The sequence below is a fragment of the Pipistrellus kuhlii genome, unplaced genomic scaffold (assembly GCF_014108245.1).
Source record: "Pipistrellus kuhlii isolate mPipKuh1 unplaced genomic scaffold, mPipKuh1.p scaffold_m20_p_44, whole genome shotgun sequence".
NCBI classification, from domain to species: domain Eukaryota; kingdom Metazoa; phylum Chordata; class Mammalia; order Chiroptera; family Vespertilionidae; genus Pipistrellus; species Pipistrellus kuhlii.
Genome location: NW_023425545.1, coordinates 60938 through 80857, shown reverse-complemented (window position 1 = coordinate 80857; position 19920 = coordinate 60938). Strand labels below are relative to the sequence as shown.

Here is a 19920-nt window from a genome sequence, read left to right as displayed (position 1 = left end):
AAAGAAAAGAATAAACTCTGTGTTCCGTGTACTCACAACTGTAAACCTACTTTTGTCCCACCCTGTACACACACCCAAGGGCTGGTACCCAGCAGTCTCTCAGTGGGTGAATGAAGGGACGAGTACCGTAAATGAGTGGATAAATGCCTTAGTTTCAAAATGGACAACAGTTACTTTGCAAGGCCAGCATCCAGGGGAAGAATAACAATGCAGTAAAAACAGTTCATTTTCCATCAGTTATTTACTGAGCAACTACTATGTGCCAATGTGGTTTTAGCCACAGGGGATACAGCCCTATCATCCAGAGTGGGAGAGATGCGACTAACCGGGCTCCGTCACCTATGGACAGATTGGGTTCTGATAGCAGATGAGCTGTAGTAGGCAAGTCTACACTGACCAAGAGGGATGTGGGCTTGCAGTTGCTGTATGCATTTCCACCAAGATAAATATCTTGACAATATTTGTTTATCAGACATCTTTCCCCAAAGTTGACAACAAAAATCTATTGAGTAATGAGTGACATGAACTCATGTGACACCTCAGCGACTCTGCTTGATTTCTGAAATAATCATGCATTTCTTCAGGAAGAGATAAAAGATGTTAAAAGTGATTATCTTGGGGTGGTGAGATAAGAGGCAAATAAAACTTTTTTTTTTAACCTTATCTGTGTTTTCACAATTTAAAAAAAACTCTCAGTTTGTTTATGTGACGTATCTCGTTTATTGATTTGCGAATACTGTACCATCCTTGCATTCCTGGGATAAATCCTACTTGGTCCTGGTATATGATCTTTCTGATGCAATGCTGGATCCGATTTGCTAGAATTTTGTTGAGGATTTTGGCATCTATGTTCATGAGGGATATTGGCCTGTAGTTCTCTTTCTTTGTGTTGTCTTTATCTGGTTTTGGTTTTAGGGTGATGCTGGCTTCCTAGAATGACTTGGAAGTGTTCCTTCCTCTTGAATTTTTTGGAATAGTTTGAGGAGGATAAGTTTTAGTTCTTTGAATGTTTGGTAAAACTCCCCTGTGAAGCTGTCTGGCCCCGGGCTTTTGTTTGCTGGAAGCTTTTTGATGACTGCTTCAATTTCCTCCATAGTTATAGGTCTATTGAGATTTTTAGATTCTTCCTGGTTGAGATTTGGGAGGTTGTATTTTTATAGGAATGTGTCTATTTCCTCTAGGTTTGTTGGAATAGAGTTGTTCATAGTGTGTTTCACAATTTATCTTCCTAACATGAACATGTATTGCTTTTGCAATTTAGACCAACTTCTTGTTTTGAATCACAAACCACAGATGGTTCTAGTGGTCTAAGTGATAGCATTGTATTTAGATAATTAGCTAGAGTTTGTTTTTTCACAGTGTAAAATTTTTATTTTAAGAATTAGGCAATGGACTCGGGATAGATGACCCCAATTTTGTTGTCAACATCCAAAGCATCGTAGCCAAGAGCCAGTTGAACATATGCCTTCTTCTCTCCATCAGGCCTGATCAGGGCATTGACCTTGGCCATATCAATGTCATAGAGCTTCTTCACAGCCTATTTGATCTGGTGCTTGTTGGCCTTGACATCCACAAGGAACACAGTGTCTTGCTGTCTTCTAACTTCTCCATGGCTGACCCGGTAGTCGGGGAGTTTGATGGTGGCACAGTGGGCAAGTCCAGGAAAATCTGGGAATACATAATCCCCTACACAAAGGAGTTGGCTCTTGTGACTGTTGGCTCTTGTTGCTCTAGGCTTCCTTGCATTCGCCTGTATGGCCCACGACCACGAGGACCCACATGCAATGGACTGATGAGTGCAGGGGGAGCACCAGCTAAGCCTGCCTGACTCTGAACTGCACTGCACGCACCCTGGAAACCTGGACACCAGTCTGAGGGAAGCCACAGTTACGCCTCTTCCTTGGTGGGACAAAGGGAAATGAGAAACTCTGGGAGTTAATTCCATGCAAATAAAAACCACTCATTCTCCCACACAAGTCTCAGAAAATGCTTTTTCTTGGGATATTGTAAAAAAAAAAAAATCCACTCCCACGAGCAATGAGGGGAGACGAGGACCTCTCCCCACCGGTAACACAAGGTCTGTTCTCTTCTGAACCACATCTGAGAAAGAGGTGTGGGTGGGGGTCATCCTTGAGGAGCTGGGAGGGGAAGTCAAAGGGGCAGAGAGCAGCTGGGTGGACGGAAGCTAGGGGCAGCTAAAGGGGTTCCGAGCGGAGGCGGCTGCTGGGTCTAGGGGCGGGTCTAGGTTTGGCAGGGTCTTCTCTACATTTTCTGTTGCCACAAGAAGGCTGCAATGAACCGCCCTAAACACAGGGGCACAGAGCGAGTCTGTGAGCGAGCAGTTGGATCTGGGTGGTGCTTCTGGGCTCGGGCGGGCTCCCTTGGGTGTTGAGGGTTGGCTGGCTGCTATCTGGGGCAGCTTGGCTCTGCTCCACATGCGTCTCCTTCCACCCGATGCTAGCGCTAGCCGTGTGTCATCACAGCATAGGCAGAGGTGAATGGGAGCAAGAGGGAACCCAGGAGGCCTCCGTGGGCTGAGTCTGCAACGGGTGCACCGTTACTTCTGCTGGGTTTCCTTGGGAAAGTAGGTCACAGGTCTGGTCCAGGCTCAAGGATGGGATGGGGGTGCGGCGGGGAGGGGATAGAACCCCCCTTCAGTGAGAACAAAGGTGGAGTAAAGAGCAGAGGGTGGGACCGTCTATCACGGGTCTGACGCCTACACAATGACGAGGCCGCTTTTTAGGAAAGAGGACCTACATCGTGAACACAACGCTGGGTACAGGGCTGTGAAAGGAGCCTGATCCGGTGAGGGGTGCTGCCGGTTAAGCTCCATCAGCCTCAGGGCACACCTGCCTCTTCCTCACTTTGGCAGGGAAGTGGGCAGCTTGAAGGCCCAAGGAGCAGAGCTGAGAGGGGGCGTCACACACGTGCACGCACACAGACACGTAGGTGCTTAGTGAGGAGGACTCTCAGATGGCCCGTGCCATCCCTTCTTTTATGTGGGACCCTGGGAGCCTGCGGAGGTCACTGACTCCTGCGGAAGGAAGTCGATGGCCAAGCCCGAACTAGGGCCGCAAAAGGGTCTCTGAGGACACAGGGGCCCCCAGCCTAGCCTGCCTCTCCTGGAGTCCCCAGAGGCACTTGCTTAGAGGAGCAGTCTTGCTGTCACTCAGAGATGACCAGATAATAACTCTGTCACTGGATATCAACCCCAGCCTGAATCTTCCAGAAACTTGTCAGTAATGCCAAGGGCTCCTTAATGAAGAAACCAGTTCATTGTTCACTGGCTAGGGGGCTCAGTTGGTTGGAGGGTAGTTCTGATATGCCTGGGTTGCGGGTTTGATCCCAGTCAGGGCATATACAAGAGGCAATCAGGGAATGTATAAATAAATGAAACAACAAATTGATGTTTCTCCTCTCTCCCTCTCTCTCCTCTCTCTCTCTCTCTCTCTCTCTCTCTCTCTCTCTCTCACACACACACACACACACACACACACAACAATCAATCTATAATCTTTATACAACTTGCATTTGCCACTCAGCGTTGTGTTCACGATGTAGGTCCTCTTTCCTAAAAAGCGGCCTCATCATTGTGTAGGCGTCAGACCCGTGATAGACGGTCCCACCCTCTGCTCTTTACTCCACCTTTACTCCACCTCCTGGGGCGGCCTCCTGGGGTGGCCGGGGCGGGGGTGGGCCACATACAGAGCCCTGAGCAGCTCCGAGTGGGTTCACTCCTGTGCTCATGCCCAAGAAAGGCAAGGCGCCTGCCCCTTGGTTTCTCACCCCCAGTAGATAATTGATCTTGTGAAAGGCGGGCTCTGGCCACTTCCTAGAAGAGCCCTGGCTTCTCGGTGCAAAGAACCCCCTGCTCTCCTATTTGTTCCTGATTCGAAGGAAGGCCTGAGGCCTCCCCTAGGGACTCAGTGGCTCCTCAAGATGTCACAGGGTGTGTGTGACATGGCATAAGTGCCTCCAGGAGCGAAATATGAGAAAGGCTTTATCTTTTCCTAACCTCTGAGCCCCACCCTGAGGGCTTGCTGGGATCCCAGTGGGGGAGGGAGGAGGAGGAATGGGCACGGAGTTGTAGGAGAAAGGGAGTAAGACCTGCAGAACCAGTGCTTTTTCTCTCTACATCAGCAAAATAGGTTTTATGGGCGGGGGGTGGGGGGGTGGTGGTGGATTGAGGGAGAAGTACCAAGTGTAATGAACTGTTTTATTTTTTAAAAGATTATAGATTGATTGTTGTGTGTGTGTGAGAGAGAGAGAGAGAGAGAGAGAGAGAGAGAGAGAGAGAGAGAGAGAGGAGAGAGAGAGAGAGGAGAGAGAGAGAGGGAGAGAGGAGAAACATCAATTTGTTGTTTCATTTATTTATACATTCCCTGATTGCCTCTTGTATATGCCCTGACTGGGATCAAACCCGCAACCCAGGCATATCAGAACTACCCTCCAACCAACTGAGCCCCCTAGCCAGTGAACAATGAACTGGTTTCTTCATTAAGGAGCCCTTGGCATTACTGACAAGTTTCTGGAAGATTCAGGCTGGGGTTGATATCCAGTGACAGTGAGTTTCCGGGATGTCCTCAGGACAGAGCTCCCTTGCCCCTTGGACAGCAGGGGCCCTGTCTTTGAGCCTCTTTCCTGCAGCTTGAGTTTGATAGCCCCTCAGCCTGATCTCCATTCCAATCTCTGCTCCAGAATCTCTCCCCTGACTTTCTGACATTGGCCCCAAGTCCTCCTTCACCCAGTTGAACTCCTGACCTTCTGAGCTCCTGAGAATCTGGCTACACCTGAAATTCCAGGTTTAGGATGTTGTGTCCAATGTCGGCTCTCTGTTGGGAGCTGGGTTCCCCGCCTCCAGGGTTGAGTAAGAGCCAGCCTGACCTGGTGGGTTTGCATCTGCAATTTCTAGAAGGCAGAGCAGCACTGCAAGCTCTCTTTCAGTTCTATTCACCGGTGGGAAGCGAGTCTGTAGGTTGCGCTTGCTGACTGGCTAGACCCAGGGGACCTGTGTGAGGATGAAAATGTACCTGTTGATGGTCTTCCCTCCCTTCTTCTTGTATCCAGGTAAGTGGGATCTGGGTCTGAACTCCTGGGAAAAGCTTATGGGCAGGAGGAGATGGCTGGCAGCAAGAGAAAGGGGCCCAAAACATGTCCTGCTGAGACATGGACCCCATTTCTAAGTACTTTCTCCAAGCTATGAGCCTGTGTGGTTCATCCACTCAGCTCATCACCAGAGTTTCAGCGGCTACAGTTGCCAATGAAGAAACATGCAGCATGGCTTTCCCACTGAGCCCAGCAGAAGGCATCATTCCTAACCCCTGGGGGCTGGTAGTTCCAGATGGACAGCTGGATGGGGCCCATCGGCCAAAGCAGAGGAGCTCTGGCTGCTCAGGAGAGCTGGTGAAGCTTGCTCCTGGACCTTCGTGACGGTGTTAGGAGCAAGGCAGGCTTTGGGAAAGAAGTGAAGGTGGAAGGTGCTTGAGGGAAGGAAAGCAGGAAGGTTGCCAGACAGGGATGGGAGGTGATTCCAGGTCTTTGAGGTTGAAGGAAGTTGCCGAGGGACTGGAAAAATCCAGAGGAGGTAGTGTGGTAGGGTGAAGAGGAAAGGAGGGGAACAGAGGGCTGAAGTGAACTTGAAGTTGATGGATACTAGCGGTTTGATTAAAAATTAAAGGGATTGTCTCGAAATGTTGGAAGGCCTCAGGGCCTGGCCTTTGGGCTTCTCTCTGAGGAGTCACTCCCTTGTTGATCTCCTGTCCTCTCTTGGCTTTAAATGCTGTCTGTATACAGATGACTCCCAATCCTGTATCCCTAGTCCCTGGACCTCTTCTTAGATTCCTGACAGAGCCTTCTACCCAATTGCCCATTGAACAGCTCCACTCAGATGTTGACATTTCAAATGTAACCTGACCACATTTCCCCCTTGAATTCCCTTCTGTCCCACCTTTGCGTTGGGAACCTCCATCCCTCTAGGTGCTCAGACAAAACTTGGGGACATCCATCTCCTCTCATATCCCATAATGACCCTTTACAATGTAAGCCACATTCTGTCTCTCCTCTAGCCAAAACCTTCCAACGACCTCCCATTGTAAAGATCCAGCTCCTCACTGAGCTACCAGGTGCTCACCATCTGAGTTCTTCCACCATATCATTGCTCTGGTCTCTTCTCTATTCTGCTCTCCCTGGTTCAACCACTTCATCCCCACTGGCCTCTTCGATGTTCTTTGAACATGTTAGGCACACTCCTGACTCAGGGCCTTTGCACTGCTATTCTCTTGAGCCTCAGGTTCCAGTCCCTCACATCTTTGCTTCTCATGGAGGCCTTCATTGATGACCTTAATTACAATAACAATTTTTTTTTGCATCATTTTTCTCCACTATCTGTCTCTTTCCTTCTTCCACCTTGATTGAATATAAGCTTTAGGAGGGCAGGGATTTTTGCACTTATAAACATACCAAGTACAGATTAGACAAATGGTGAGTTGAATGAGTGAATGTATCTAATGGCAACGAAGCTATGTGACTGCTGAAACCATTTCACCTCTAGACTAAATTTTTATACTTTCACAGAACTGAACTATTGAGACTTCTTAACATTAATTAGAGAGGACATACATTGCTCATGGGTATGTAAAATGGTGCAGTCACTTTGGAAAATAATTTGACATTCTTGAAAATGCTAAACATGTGGTTATGTGATCCAGCAATTCCGCTCCTGGGTAAATACCCAAGAGAATCAAAAATATATATCCATGTAAAAAGTTGATGCAAATGTTCACCCCAAATAGCCCTAAAGTGGGAATAACTCACATGTGCATCAACTGATGGATCAATAAAATGTGGTCTGTCCCTACAATGGATTGGCATGAGAATAGACAAAGGGACCAATAGGTAAGCAAGGAAAAATCTATAAGTAACTTACCTATTTACTTTTTGACAAAGAAACCAAAGCAATTCAATGGAGAACATGGGATCAGTGTGATATGGATTCTGTAGTTGGCATCACTGCTTTGGTCATGGTCAAAGACCCTGCATCCGGGGTGCTTCTATGTAACCATTAGACCCACTAGGAGCGGCCTCTGCACAGCCAGGGGAGCGGGTGCAGCAGCTGGATCTCCTGAGGCCACCAGCGCAGGTCAGGAGCAAGCACACTCGTGTGGAAATGGGTCGCCTGGCACTTCCTCCCCGAGAGACCAACTTAACCCAGAGATGCTGCAAAAGGACAATGATTGAGGGGCCACAGGGAGCAGGAGGGAGTGAATTATAGGAGGTAATGATTGCTCAGAGTCAATGCCTTTGTTTCCTTGAGCTCTGTAGTTGCTCTGAGCCAGTGGCACTTTGAAGGACAAAGGTCTGCGTTGTGGCTGGTGAATTCCTTCTTTGACTCTGTCCCACTCATCAGGCCTTGGACTTGCTGGAGCTGCTCACAGTGCAGAAGGCTGCCGCCGACCCTCGAAGTGGTGGTTGGGGAGGTGACAGATACATGATTTGTGTTTTCCAGACGCATCTTGTACCATGTTGGCACCAAAAGAAGTGCGAGGCCAGGAGTGGCACTCATTGTCTCTGCAGTGTCACTATGACACAGGGTGGGAGACCTACAGGAAGTGGTGGTGTCGTGGGGATGGCTGGTATAGCTGTGAGCTCCTTGTTGTAAGCGATGGATCAGAAGAGGTGAAGAAGAACCGCGTGTCCATCAGGGACCATCCGAGAAGCCTCATGGTCACGGTGACCATGAAGGACCTCAGGCGAGAAGATACAGACACTTACTGGTGTGGGATCGAGAAAAGTGGATCTGACCTTGGCGTCCCTGTTAGAGTGACCGTTGACCCAGGTAAGAGCAAGTGCATGTGTGTCTGTGTCCTTTCAGGGCCTGCTCTGCCCTGATCCCTGAGGTCCCTCTCCAATGACTGAAGGTCCCTCATCGGATGAACTGCCACCGAGGGGGTTGGTCCTGAGGTCTCGGGGAACCCCGGCTGCTCACGTGGGTTGGGAGGTGCAGGGCTTCTCTTACAGGCTCTTGGGGCTCCCAGGACCTCCCCTAGATGGGATCAAGCCTTTCTGGGCACATTTTTCCTCCGCACAGCTCATCGCCTCAGTCTATTGCCATTAGAGACCACGGGGTGGCCCCAGGTTTAGCTCACGGGCAGAAGGAAGCCTCTTCTGTGGGAGCCAGTTCCTGCCAAGGCTCCCCTGGCACTTCTGGTGCCCTGGTGTCCCTGCTCTTCCTGAAAGTTGGGGCCCCAGGCTCATAGCTGCTGTTCCCACCCCTTGTCCACATCTGATCTCAGGCCTGGGTAGCTGCCAAGTGCAGCACGTTCCTTGTCTCACTGGATCTCGAGAAGGATCCTGAGAAGGAGCTACCCAACCACAGAAACTTAAAAACTTGTCCAAAGGAAAGGCTCTTTCCGAACATCGTGTATTTGCTCAGGGCTGGTCCTGACCTGAGATGTCATAGCTCTTGGGTATGTTAGTTACCTGGCATGTCCCTGTTCTGCTCTTGTCCTTGCTGGATAAGTAAGGTGGGGAGGTATTGGCGGAGGCCCGGCCATAAACAGCGGGAGTGTTTCAAGTTTAGCTGAACTCCAGCTGCCCTTGCCCTGAGGCAATCCTGGGCCCCTGAGCCTTCCCAGGCCTGTGTGGTGGCCCCTTGGACCTGTGCCCGGGTCTCCGACAGCCAAGGAGGCCTGAGTGGTCCAGCTGGAGGCGCCTTCCCGGGCCCTGCCCCAGGCTCTGCAGGCCAGGGCAGCCCACATTCCTCCCTGGCTCTGAGCTACGTGCAGGGCTGCGGAGGGAGGGGGGGAACGGGGGAGGGATGCGATTGGGGTTTTGGGGGGGGATTAGCAGGAGAGTGGAATGTAACCTGTTCTGTATGATAAGCAACAACTACAGTGCCGACCCCCACCCCCAACATCATCTCCATTGCCAACGTATTCATAGTACCAGACACTCCAGAAGACACCACAGGCTTCCTGAATGGAACCAGCCACCTCTCTGATGGCAGGTAAGTCAGCTTGGATGCTGCAGTTCCCTGTGGCCTCCTTGTCCCAGACTTCTCCATGTGGAGGCCCTTTGTAGTGCCACGTCCCAGCCAGGATGCCAGGGGCCCTTCCACTTGCTCTCAGACCAAAAAGTGTCCTTGGTGAGATACACCACACCTTCCCCTTCCCCTTCCCCCTGCCCCCATCCAGCGTCCTGGAGCTCAGTGCAGTTCGGAGGTTGTTGGTTCATTCATGCATCCATCCCACTTCCACTGAGTTAATTCCTACTTGGCCGAGACTGTGTTAAGCTCAGGTCACACAGACATGGAGCGTCCCTGATGGAGCTCAGAGTGTGGGAGGTGGAGGAGCAGGCAATCAGGGCAGAGGGCATGGCCAGGGTGTGTGGGCACGGGGTCATGGGGCCACAGTGCCCCCAGGTCCAAATTCTGGGAGAACAGGAAGGGCCTGGGGAAGCCCTATTTCCGTTATGAATTCCTTTGTACTCTTATGGCAACAGCGGGGATCTCGACAATTCCTGGAGTCTCTCAACCACCTGGCAGCTCACTTTCTTGTCTGGTTTCCCCTTCTATGTGGGTCTGTGTCCCAATCTCTTCTTCTTCTTATAAGACCCTGGGTCATTTCCTTCCCAGAAGAGCAAGCAAGGGCGAGAAGAGTGAGAAATGAGGAGAGCGGGTGGGGGTTGAGGAGCAGTGGAAGCCAATGCCAGCCTTGGCAATTTCTTGGAATGAAGTGGGGCTGTTATGGGATTTTGAGCACAGGAGGGAGGTGCTGGAACTTTGGTTAAAAGCATTCCCTGGCTGCTGTGCTGATAATGAACTGTAGTGTGTAGTGGTGGTGTGTGTGTGTGTGTGTGTTGGAGAATGTATGAGTTTCTTGTGGCTGCCATAACGAAATAGCACAAACTGGGTGGCTTAACACAAGATAAGTATATTCTCTCATAGGAGGTCCATAGTTTGAAATCAAGGTTTAAAGAGGATTGGCTCCTTGGAGTTCACGTGTATGGGCTGATGGCAATGAACTTAGGCCCATTTCGGGTGCACAGACACTTCAGTGAAATTCCTATGGTTGCCAAGGAGGCACTGAGCTGATGTGGGGGTAGAATCCGTCCCATGCCTCTATCTAAGCTGTTGGTGGCCGGCAATCCTTGGCATTCTCTGGCCTGTGGCTGAATCACTCCAATCTCTGCCCCTGTTGTCACGTGGTCTCTGTAACTGTATCCCTGTTGCCCAAATTTTCCTTCTACAAGGACACTAGTCATTGGGTTAGGCCCCTCTAATCCAGTACGACACCATCTTGATCACATCTGCAAAGATCTTCTTTCCAAATAGGTCATCTTCCCAGGTTCTGAGTGACATGAACTGTGGGGTGGGGACTATGCAACCAGGCCAGAGGACCAGTGAGGAAGCAGGGAGACCTTGCCGGTGCCTGTTGTCACACCACCTCTCTTGGGCTTCTAGACCCATTGAAACTACCTTGTGGAACCCTCCTCTCACTTAAAAACAACCACCATTTTTGAGGGCGCCCAGGAGTGGGGGTTCCCAGGCAGGAAGGTGTGTGGCCCTGTCTGCTCCAGATTTGTGGGAGAAGGCCCAAAGGCAGGGGGCGAGCAGGGTTCACAGGTGTCTTCTGTTGTTTCCAGTGGCTTCCCCATGAAGCTCTGCATCTCCCTGCCCCTCTTCATTGCTCTGGTGCTGCTTCTCTTGGTGACAGTCTCGCTGTTGATGTGGAGAGAGGTGAAGCGACAGAAGAAAGGTGAGAGGACCTGGCTGGGGCTGGGGCTGGGGCTGGGCTGGGCTGGGTGGAAGTGTGTGGGCCCATGTCAACAAGGTTGGCTCCCTGGAGCTCAAGAGTGTGGACCAACCCCAGATCAGGTGTGCAGACACTTCAGTGAAATTCCTATGGTTGCCAAGGAGGTACTGAGCTGACACGGGCGTTGGGAAACACACACACACACACACACACACACAAACAAACACACACACACACACGTGAATGTGCACACATCTGCATGCTACACAACACACTGCACATGCACATACAGATAACACACAGATGTGTAAATACAGACTACATGTATGCACACACATGAGTCCTCTGTTGTTGTTTTTTTAAAAAAGGTTGATTGAGACTCCTACTTTTGCTCATCCTCTGCCCCAGCCATTCACTCACAAGCCAGCATCATCCAACAGGGGACCTGGCCCCAAGCAAACCCTCCTCCTGTCTGGCTCCCCTTCCACATCCTCACATATGGCACCGCCCCTTCTCAGCGCCCACTGGGACCTGCGCTCTCTCTCATGGGGTCCTCTCCAGCCTCCTCCCTCCCCACAGCCTGGGGATCTTATAATCTGGGAGGAGAATACATAACTCTGCTCATCATGTTTCCTCCCAAGTGCATTGTCCATGACACATGTTGAGGGTATTCACTGTGCTCCTCAGTATCTAGACTTTTGAAACTAAAAATCTGGGGGGAAACATTTTGTTCCTTTGTTGTCTCTAAAGCTGGGAGGCGGGGGCAGGGCCACAGAACAGACAGAAATGGGAACCAGCGAACATCTGAAAGCAGGTCCATCCGGTGCTGACCCAGCTTGAGCACCTGGGTCTCCATAGATGACACTTACGGATGGGCACCCGTGTGTCAGGCACAGCCAGGCGCCGGCCATGCCAGGAAGGGCAGGCTCAGCCACCCAGCAGCCCTCAACCCACAGCCCAGAGCCCAGAATTCAGTGGTTCACAGGCAGTGAGACAGACATACATTAAGTGCAGTGAGAGCTGGGAGAGGGGACCAGGCAGCAGGGCGGCTGGGAAAGGTCGGTGTGAGTGATGGATAAGATAGCATTACAGGCAGTTCTGGTTGACATTACAGGATGATCTCGGGGTGGCAGTGAGGAAAACAACCCCAGGATGCTGATGGCTAGCTGCCCCCCCCCCCCAAACCCATTGATGTCACAGTTCTGTGATGAGGGGAACAGAGGAGCTGAGAAATGGAAGCCCAGAGAGGGGGATGCCCCACGTCACAGACTGTGTCATCTGCAGAGTCAGGATTGGAACCAGGTCTCCCTTCTGGAGCCTCTTTGTTCACCTCTTTTCTTTTTCTGGGACCCTCCCACTCTCAGGATGAGCTTTCTAATTCTGGTTGTTTTGTCTTTTAGCTGCTGGGATACCCCCACAGCAGGTAAGAGAGTCCCTGGGGTCAGACCGGATATACCAGACGCACGTTCCCCCTCTGTTCTTATTTTCCGTCTCCCAGGGGCCCTGAGGTTCAAATGTGTCAGACAGACCATGTGCCCAAGTGCCCAGATCCTCCCAGCTGCCAGGCCTGGATGAACGGGGTGCTGGAAACAGCCAGGAAGGAGGGGCAGGTGTGGGAGGCTGAGAGGTGGGGCTGCAGGGGAAGCTGGGGGCGGGGGGCAGGGCAGCAGAGGGGCTGATGACCTTCTGCAGAAGAGGAACCCGGGCTTCCTCTCCCAGGTGCTCCAGCCCGCGGAGAACAACGTCTGCTATGCCAACCTGCCCTCGCAGCAGACAGGAATGCTGCCCAGCTCCTACAGGAAGAGGCCCCCCACCCAGCCCTCCTCCTCTGCCCAGAACAACCCAGGGGAGGTGGAGTACATCACCATGGTGGGTACTTGGTGGGGCTGCTGTGGGCCTTGGATACACCATCCCTGCTTTGAGGATGGACCTTCTCCCGCCCCTGTGGGCACAGAGGAGGGTGGGTGCCGGGCAAAATCGCAGCCATTGAAAGACTTGCCTGCTGAGCTCCCCAAGGTGCTCCCCAAGGCGCTTGGCCTTGGGAAGTGTCTCCATATCAGGTCTCCGCATGGGGCACTGGGAGCCTGGTCCGCGGAGACCCAGACTGGCCCAGTGCCCTGGGAGCACACGCAGACCGCGCTGCCCTGGCCTGGAGCGTAGGGAGAGTCTCTGCTGTGGCTGCAGCTCAGGGTGCCCTGCAGGGAGGAGGGAGGCGGGGATGGAAGGCCTGGGAGTGGACTTCAGAGTTCCTGAGGAGCATGTCCCCCAGCCTCAGGGAGGAAGACAGACTCCCTGACCCGTGTGCGTCTTTGTTACAGGCCCCCTTTCTGGTGACGAATGTTTCCTACGAGGCCCTGTCTCTGGACACCTTGGATCAGGACTCAATCTACAGCAACACGCAGGGCCTCGTCACCCCCCTTTCCAGCAGGAGCCAGGAGGCGCTCGTCCAATACAGCGTCATCAGGGAGCCTTAGCTGTGCCGAGGGCCCCCGGTCCGACCCCACAGGAGGCCCGTCAGCACATTCCTGCCTCGTCTGCTTTCTGCTCCCAGGCCTCTCTTCACCGCAGACCGGAACTGGGCTCCAAGCCTGGTCTCAGGGGGCTTCTGGGAGATAGAAAGGGGTCTCCCATATCCTTTCCTCTCCCAGAAGCTAGGGCTATGGTCTGTGGCAGCTGAGGGAGGATCATGACAATAATATGATGATGATCATGGCAATAATAGTAACGAACCTTTATTTATCGCTGCCGTGTGCGGTGGGCTGAATAATGTTCTATGTGTGCTCATCTCCAGAACCCGTGAGCGTTAGCTTCTATGACCGGAGGGGCTGGGCAGATGTAATGACACGAAGGACTTGGAGAGGGGGGATTATTCTGCATTATCCTGGCAAGCCCTAACTAGAGTCACAAGGGTCCTCCTTAAAAAAGGGGGTTAAGAAAGTCTCAAGAGAAGGCGCTGTAATGAGGGAAGGAGAGGTTGGAATGCTGTGGCCAGGAGCCAAGGAAAGCTGTCGCCTCCAGAAGCTACAAAAGTCAAGGACAGGATCTGTCAGAAGGAGCCAGCCTCGCGGAGACCCTGACTCTAGAACGTAGGAGAATCAATGTACCACGTCTACAGGAAGCCACCAATGGATGCGGCAGCATTGGACACAGACGCCCTATTGCGGCAGGCGCTCTTTCCTAAGTGCTCCCCCCATTGCAACTCGTTCCATCCTCACAGCCGCCCTACCAGGCGCCTCCATACTGCCCATCCTACAGTCCTGAGAGGTTCAGTGACTTACTGAGTGTTTTCACCTCCCTGTGGGCCCCAGGGAGGGTCTCTCTGGCCTGAGCGGGGAGGTGGAGACAGGGCAGGCCGGGGTAAATTTAGAGCCACTTCAAGTGTCCGTTTCACACTTCCCCCACTGGGTGCTCACCTCTGGCTGTTTACCTCAGGCCAAGCTGGGCTTCCTGCCCTGAAAATGGAGGAAGTCAGAGCCCTTCCCCAGAGCAGCTTAGAAGAGGAAACATCAGCACACCAACCGTCATGCGTTTCAGGAACTTTCTCACGAGAGGCCCCAGGGACTCTGCAGAGAGAGGAGCGTGCAGGGGGAAAGCCTGCAGAGTGTGGAATGACGCTGGGGGTGGGTCTGAGTCACCCTCCTTTACTGCTCAGGCTGACCAGGGGACCAGCCAGCGCCACTCCCCGCGCCAGCTGCCTGCCCTGGGGTCTGGGCAGGACCCACAAGCCAGCAATGACCAGTGACGTAACCTGCACTTCATCTATTTATCTCAAAGTCTCCCAGCACTCCAGCAAGAGGACAACAAGCTGCCGGAAACGTTCCGCAGGGAGTGGAGCCGCTCACTTTCTGGGCTTTCCACCATCTAGCAATTCTCTCCTGGCAAGTTTCCAGGACTATTTGACACACATCTGGCTGCTCTGTCAAAACATGAAATGACTCTTCCTCCTCCATAATGGTAACCTCCGGGGAGGAAGAAGGGGGGAGTGTGTGGGACGGGCTATGTGGGGGGAATTCTGGGAAACTGGAAGGTTCCAGTTCTTTATCTTGGTAGCAGGTTGCCCAGAGGTGCTCACTGTAATAATCCTTTAGGTGTACCTGTAGGATTTGAGCTTTTCTTGTGGTTGCTAAACTTCAATAAAAAGTTTGTTTAAGCCGAAGCTGGTTTGACTCAGTGGATAGAGCGTCGGTCTGCAGACTGAAGGGTCCCAGGTTTGATTCTGGTCAAGGGCATGTACATTAGTTATGGGGGTATGTAGGAGGCAGCTGGTCAATGTTTCTCTCTCATCGATGTTTCTGGCTCTCTATCCCTCTCCCTTCCTCTCTGTAAAAAGTCAATAAAATATATATTTTAAAAAGTTTGTTTAAAAACCGTTCTTCCAGCAACTGAGGTTGGAGGGGAGCTTACATCCCATGGTCACTGCATCCTAAAGAAACAGCAGGAATTGCTATGCAGCAAAATTAAAAAATAAGACAAATATGTTGATACCCTGCCCCTTTTACAAATGGATTTTTAAGTGGATGACAATAAAAAAGCCATGCACAATAATGAAGTAATATTAGGCAGAGGTAGTCAGCGTTGTCATAAGAAGAAAAACTTCCTACCCACGTATGGCACTCTCTTGGGCACCCAGAAGGTTTAAAGCCAGATTCTTCTCTCAAGACGCTCACACCCTAGCTGAGAACACCGGGCATTTATTAGCAGTTGATCTTTCTCGATGTGCTGATCTGTAAGTTCTCATGGGCCCCATCCACATTTCATCTGTGAGTAACTGAGGTGGGAAAAACCGTGCTTGATCAACAATTTAAAAACTGTGGCCTCCACATCTTAACCTTCCGAAAGGAATACTTCTATCCTTACAAGATGGCTTACGCTTGGACCCATATATCTAGTCACCAGGATGCTTTTGTAATCGACTGATAGTTATGTTCCTCGGCTTGCATACACTGTCTATAAAGGCTAGACTCGCAACCTCAAAAACCACAGATTTGATAAGCGTTTACTTCAAACTGTAATGGTTTTTAAATTTTCAGACTGGGGCAGTCGTTATAAATTCTTCTCTTCTACGCCCCACGGGTTCAGGCCTGGAGGGAGAAGTCACGTGGACTGTTCAAATCTACAGACCTGCTCCCTCCACTAGCCGATCCTCCGTTATCTGTGTCAGACGTAGCCAGCATGGCCCAGGGCTGAGCGTCTGACACTTTAATGTGCATATGTGTTTCGTAAGGATCCCGTTAAATTACAGATGCAGATGCAGCAGCCGCGGGTCAGGTGGGAACTGAGGTTCCAGCTCTCTAACAAGCTCTCGGGCGATGCTAACGCTGCTGCTCCATGGACCACACTTGTACAGAGAAGACATGTTAGACACAGAGTCAACATTCCTGGCTTCTAGCATCCGCTCTGCCACTTTCTACTTGGTTTCCTTGGACAAGTCACTTTGGCCCTCTGGACTTCAATTTCCTCAAATATAAACTGTGCAACGAGGGAAGAGGGTGTGTGGGTTTGTGTGTGTGTACATCAATGGAATTTTCAGAAGGGCATTTTTACTTTTTAAAAATATATTTTATTGATTTTTTTTTTACAGAGAGGAAGGGAGAGGGGATAGAGAGTTAGAAACATCAATGAGAGAGAAACATCGATCAGCTGCCTCCTGCACACCCTCTACTGGGGATGTGCCCGTAATCAAGGTACATGCCCTTGACCGGAATCGAACCTGGGACCTTTCAGTCCACAGGCCGATGCTCTATCCACTGAGCCAAACCAGTTTCGGCTTGATTTTTAATAACCTCCAAGTACAGAACAATGCGCAGCCTCTCCAGGGACCAACGAATAAAGTGATATTGCAAAGTAGAAACGGTAAGGATGGAATAAGGAGTGATGAGGATGCACAATGGCTTCTTGCAGCAAATAGAAGGTTCTGGTTCTTTCAAAGCAGTGGGTGGTGGATGAAAAAGTGTTGCCTAGAGCGGGGCTGCCACTTTCCTCGACAATCGCTTCCAGAGTCGACCTACCTTACTGAGGACTGAGTTGCAGAAGGAACTTGAATGAGGAAAGCCACGGACAAATAGGAACTTACAAATGAGCAAACCGTTTCAGGAGGATATGAGCGAGGTAAGGCTGGAGGGCAGGTTTCTGGAGTCACCAGGGAGTCTAGTTTGAAAACAACAATTTTTTTTCCTGCTGCAGATGATTTCTGTGTCTAATTTTAGCCAGCTGGCCAGGCATTGAGGACTTTTGACCACAACTATAGGACCTGACGGGGCTGGAGCCTGGGTGGGAAGACAAAGCGCCTCCCCAATGGTTACACGGAAGTTCTAATGGATCAGAGGAAGGAGGGGGAGGATGAGAAAGGGACACGGGCGATTTAAATGAATGAACGAAGCTCCTGACAACCTGAGCCTCTGGTGGCGGCCCCTCCCCCAGAGCACACGCATCTGTGGTTTGAGCAGAAAACAGGATCCAACAGAAAACGCTCCCTAGGCTCACAGACAGGGGCGAGTTTCTTTGTAAGTCCCCAAGCCAAGTCAGGGGAATAGACAGAACTCCTGGTGAGGGCGCCAGCGTTGGGACGGGGTGGGGCCTGGAGGGGTCTTACCTTATGCAGGACATGCTCATAGAAGTCAGGGCCAGCTCCCCCCTGGTAGGAGCCGAGGGTCTGCAGATCCATGTCCGGCTCCGAGTCCGCTGATCCCGCTCTCCCGCGTTCTGTGTCAGAGCTTCGGGAAGCTGGGTCCAGGCTCCAGGCTCAGCTGGGTGCTGCAGGCAGGGGTCTAAGTCCCATGGGCGAGGCCGCATGCGGGTTCAGCACTGGACAGCTCCCCCGGCACCTTGGAGGTTACCTGGAGCGCAGGTCTGAGACCTTGACCTTTCAGCACAGCGATGCTGCCCTCGTGTGCCTGGGACCCGAGTTCTGACACCTGGTTGGTCTGTCTCGTGACTCCAGGATGCAGGGAGGGATGCCAGCTTTCAGCCTAGCCAGCGGCCCGTGCGTATCTCATTCAGCTATGGGGTCTCCGGAGGCTCAGCGACCCGGCTGCATTCGCAGGGCATTGCGATCTGGGAGCTCACGGTTCCTGATTCTCAGTGAACGAGTGTCCCTGTCACACCATGAAGCTCCGCAGGGTTTGCGGAGGCGAAGTCCTGAGATGCTGGTGCCGCTTCTCTGTTCTCCCCGGACATTTGGGACCACTTTCCTAATCTCAGCGGTCTCCGTGCTGTGTCCAGGGGGAGCTCAAAGGTTAAAAACGGAACTTTAACCTTCGACCTGCCAGCGCCCTAGGACCACAATACTATGATTACACTGTTTGTGCTTTTTTCAATATTTTTTAAAATTGATTTCAGAGAGGAAGGTAGAGGGAGAGAGAGAGAGAGACATATCAATGATGAGAATCATTGATCAGCTGCCTTCTGCACACTCCCTACTGGGGATGGAGCCTGCTCCCTGGCATGTGCCCTGATGGGGAATCAAACCATGACCTCCTGGTTCTTAGGTCAACACCCAGCCATTGAGCCACACCAGCCGGGCACGATTACACTGTTTTTAAACTTTCAAGCCATGACTTTGCCTTCTGAACAATCTGTATCGATATATTCCCTTGCTTTCCATCTTCTGGTTGTGTGCCGTCAATGGGGAGCTCCATAGGATTGGGGGGAGCAGGAGGAGGGCAGTGTGGGGGGAGGGTTACTGGGCTTTGCTGTGTTCCTCCACTGATGGTCACACTCCTGTCCGCTACCCCCTGCACGCAGCCCTCTTGGTCCCTGGGTCTGTGCTGGGTCCCTGCTCTCAGCTCTCTTAGGCTGGGAGTGGGTGGGGTGGGGGGATGGAAGCCCAGTAAGAACCCAAACACTGCTCCATCCCTCCTGGCTTCCCAGCTCCTGCCTACACCTTGATCAGTAGTCTGTTTATTAAACCTCCTGGAAAGATCCAATGCGAGTGACCACCTGCTTCCTGCTGGGACCCTGACAGCCAACTGGGGCCTCGGAGGCCGTGAACAATTACTGAGAATCCGATGCCCACAGTGACCCAGAAGGAGCCGGGGATGAACTTGCTCTGGTCGAACTGGACCAGCAGAGATGTCTTCCCCACACCGCTGTCGCCCACCAGGATGGTCTGCAGGGACAAGGAGGGGCGGGAGCTGCAGTGTGATGTAGGTTTCTGAGATGGTGTTGTGGCTGGGTCAGTGAGCTCCTTGTAAACACACGTACACATGTGCATGCACACACACAGACACACAACATACACATGTGTGTGCACACACACAGACTCACACACAGAGACATATTCACACAGATGCACACAAATGCTCACATGGACAGAGGGTAGGCAAATGCACAGAGACACACTCTTACACACAGGTTCAGTCCTGCCATTACTCAGAGACAAGCAGATAGTAACTCTTGTCTCTGGACTCCAAGGGCAGCCTCCTCAGGTGGGCAGGGCCAGGAGGGCCAGGATTAGGGGGCTGGGCCACAGGCAGAGCCTGAGCAGCTCCGAGGCTGTTCACTCCCTGCTCCCACGCCCAAGAAAGGCGAGGAAAGCTCCCGCCCCCTTGGTTTCTCAGGGCCGTCATTTTCCCTGGAAACTAAGCACTCTCCTGTTTTCAGAGACCCTGGGCAGAGGATATGCTTGTGGAGAAGTGGGGTCACAAGGCTGAGCAGGCTCTCACCCGAATGGATAGATCAGTGGTTGGCAAACTCATTAGTCAACAGAGCCAAATGTCAATGGTACAACGATTGAAATTTCTTTTGAGAGTCAAATTTTTTAAACTTAAGCTATATAGGTAGGTACATTGTTTTTTTTTTTTTTTTTTTTTAACTTAATTAGGGTGCTCCTAAGCTGGCCTTTGCTAAAAACTCAAGGGACCAAAGAGCTGCATGTGGCTCTCAAGCCGCAGTTTGCCGACCACTGGGATAGATGATCTTGCAAAGTGAAAGGTCGGTTCTGGTCACTTCCTGGAAAAGCCCTGGCCTGTCAGCTGCTGCGCTTTTCTGTGCAAATAACTCCCCTGCTCTCCTATTTGTTCCTGATGAGGGTAGGAAGGCAGCAGGTCTCACCTTGGGACTCAGTGGATTCTCAAGATGTCACAGGGTGTGTGTGGCACATGGCAAAAGTGGCTCTAGGAGCGAAATATGAGAAAGGCTCTCTCTTTTCCTAAACTCTGAGCCCCACCTG

At 51.7% G+C, this 19920-nt stretch overlaps 2 protein-coding genes across 6 annotated transcripts in view; one reads left to right on the top strand and one right to left on the bottom strand.

Moving 5' to 3' along the window:
* The window catches only part of RAB37 (RAB37, member RAS oncogene family), a 30797-nt gene extending 12957 nt beyond the window's left edge, over positions 1-17840 (bottom strand). For 2 of the 4 annotated variants that reach the window (XM_036412434.2, XM_036412435.2), the window contains exon 1: positions 17344-17840. In XM_036412434.2, coding sequence (XP_036268327.1) covers positions 17344-17415 — 72 coding nt within the window. In that variant the 5' untranslated portion in view covers positions 17416-17840. The remainder of the gene's footprint in view (positions 1-17343) is intronic. The other 2 variants (XM_036412432.2, XM_036412437.2) reach the window with 2 other exon arrangements.
* LOC123651286 (CMRF35-like molecule 1) lies at positions 9252-13666 on the top strand. Of its 2 annotated transcripts, XR_006739903.1 has the most exons (4): positions 9252-10754; positions 12152-12174; positions 13070-13472; positions 13653-13666. XR_006739903.1 is itself a non-coding variant. In XM_045572238.1 (3 exons), the coding sequence occupies exons 1-3, from the start codon at positions 10652-10654 to the stop codon at positions 13223-13225; spliced, it is 282 nt and encodes a 93-aa protein (XP_045428194.1). In that variant the 5' UTR covers positions 9252-10651; the 3' UTR covers positions 13226-13660. The 2 variants fall into 2 exon arrangements, 1 of the variants encoding a protein (XP_045428194.1); XM_045572238.1 differs by having other exon boundaries at positions 13070-13660.
* Positions 17841-19920: the final 2080 nt, after the last annotated feature.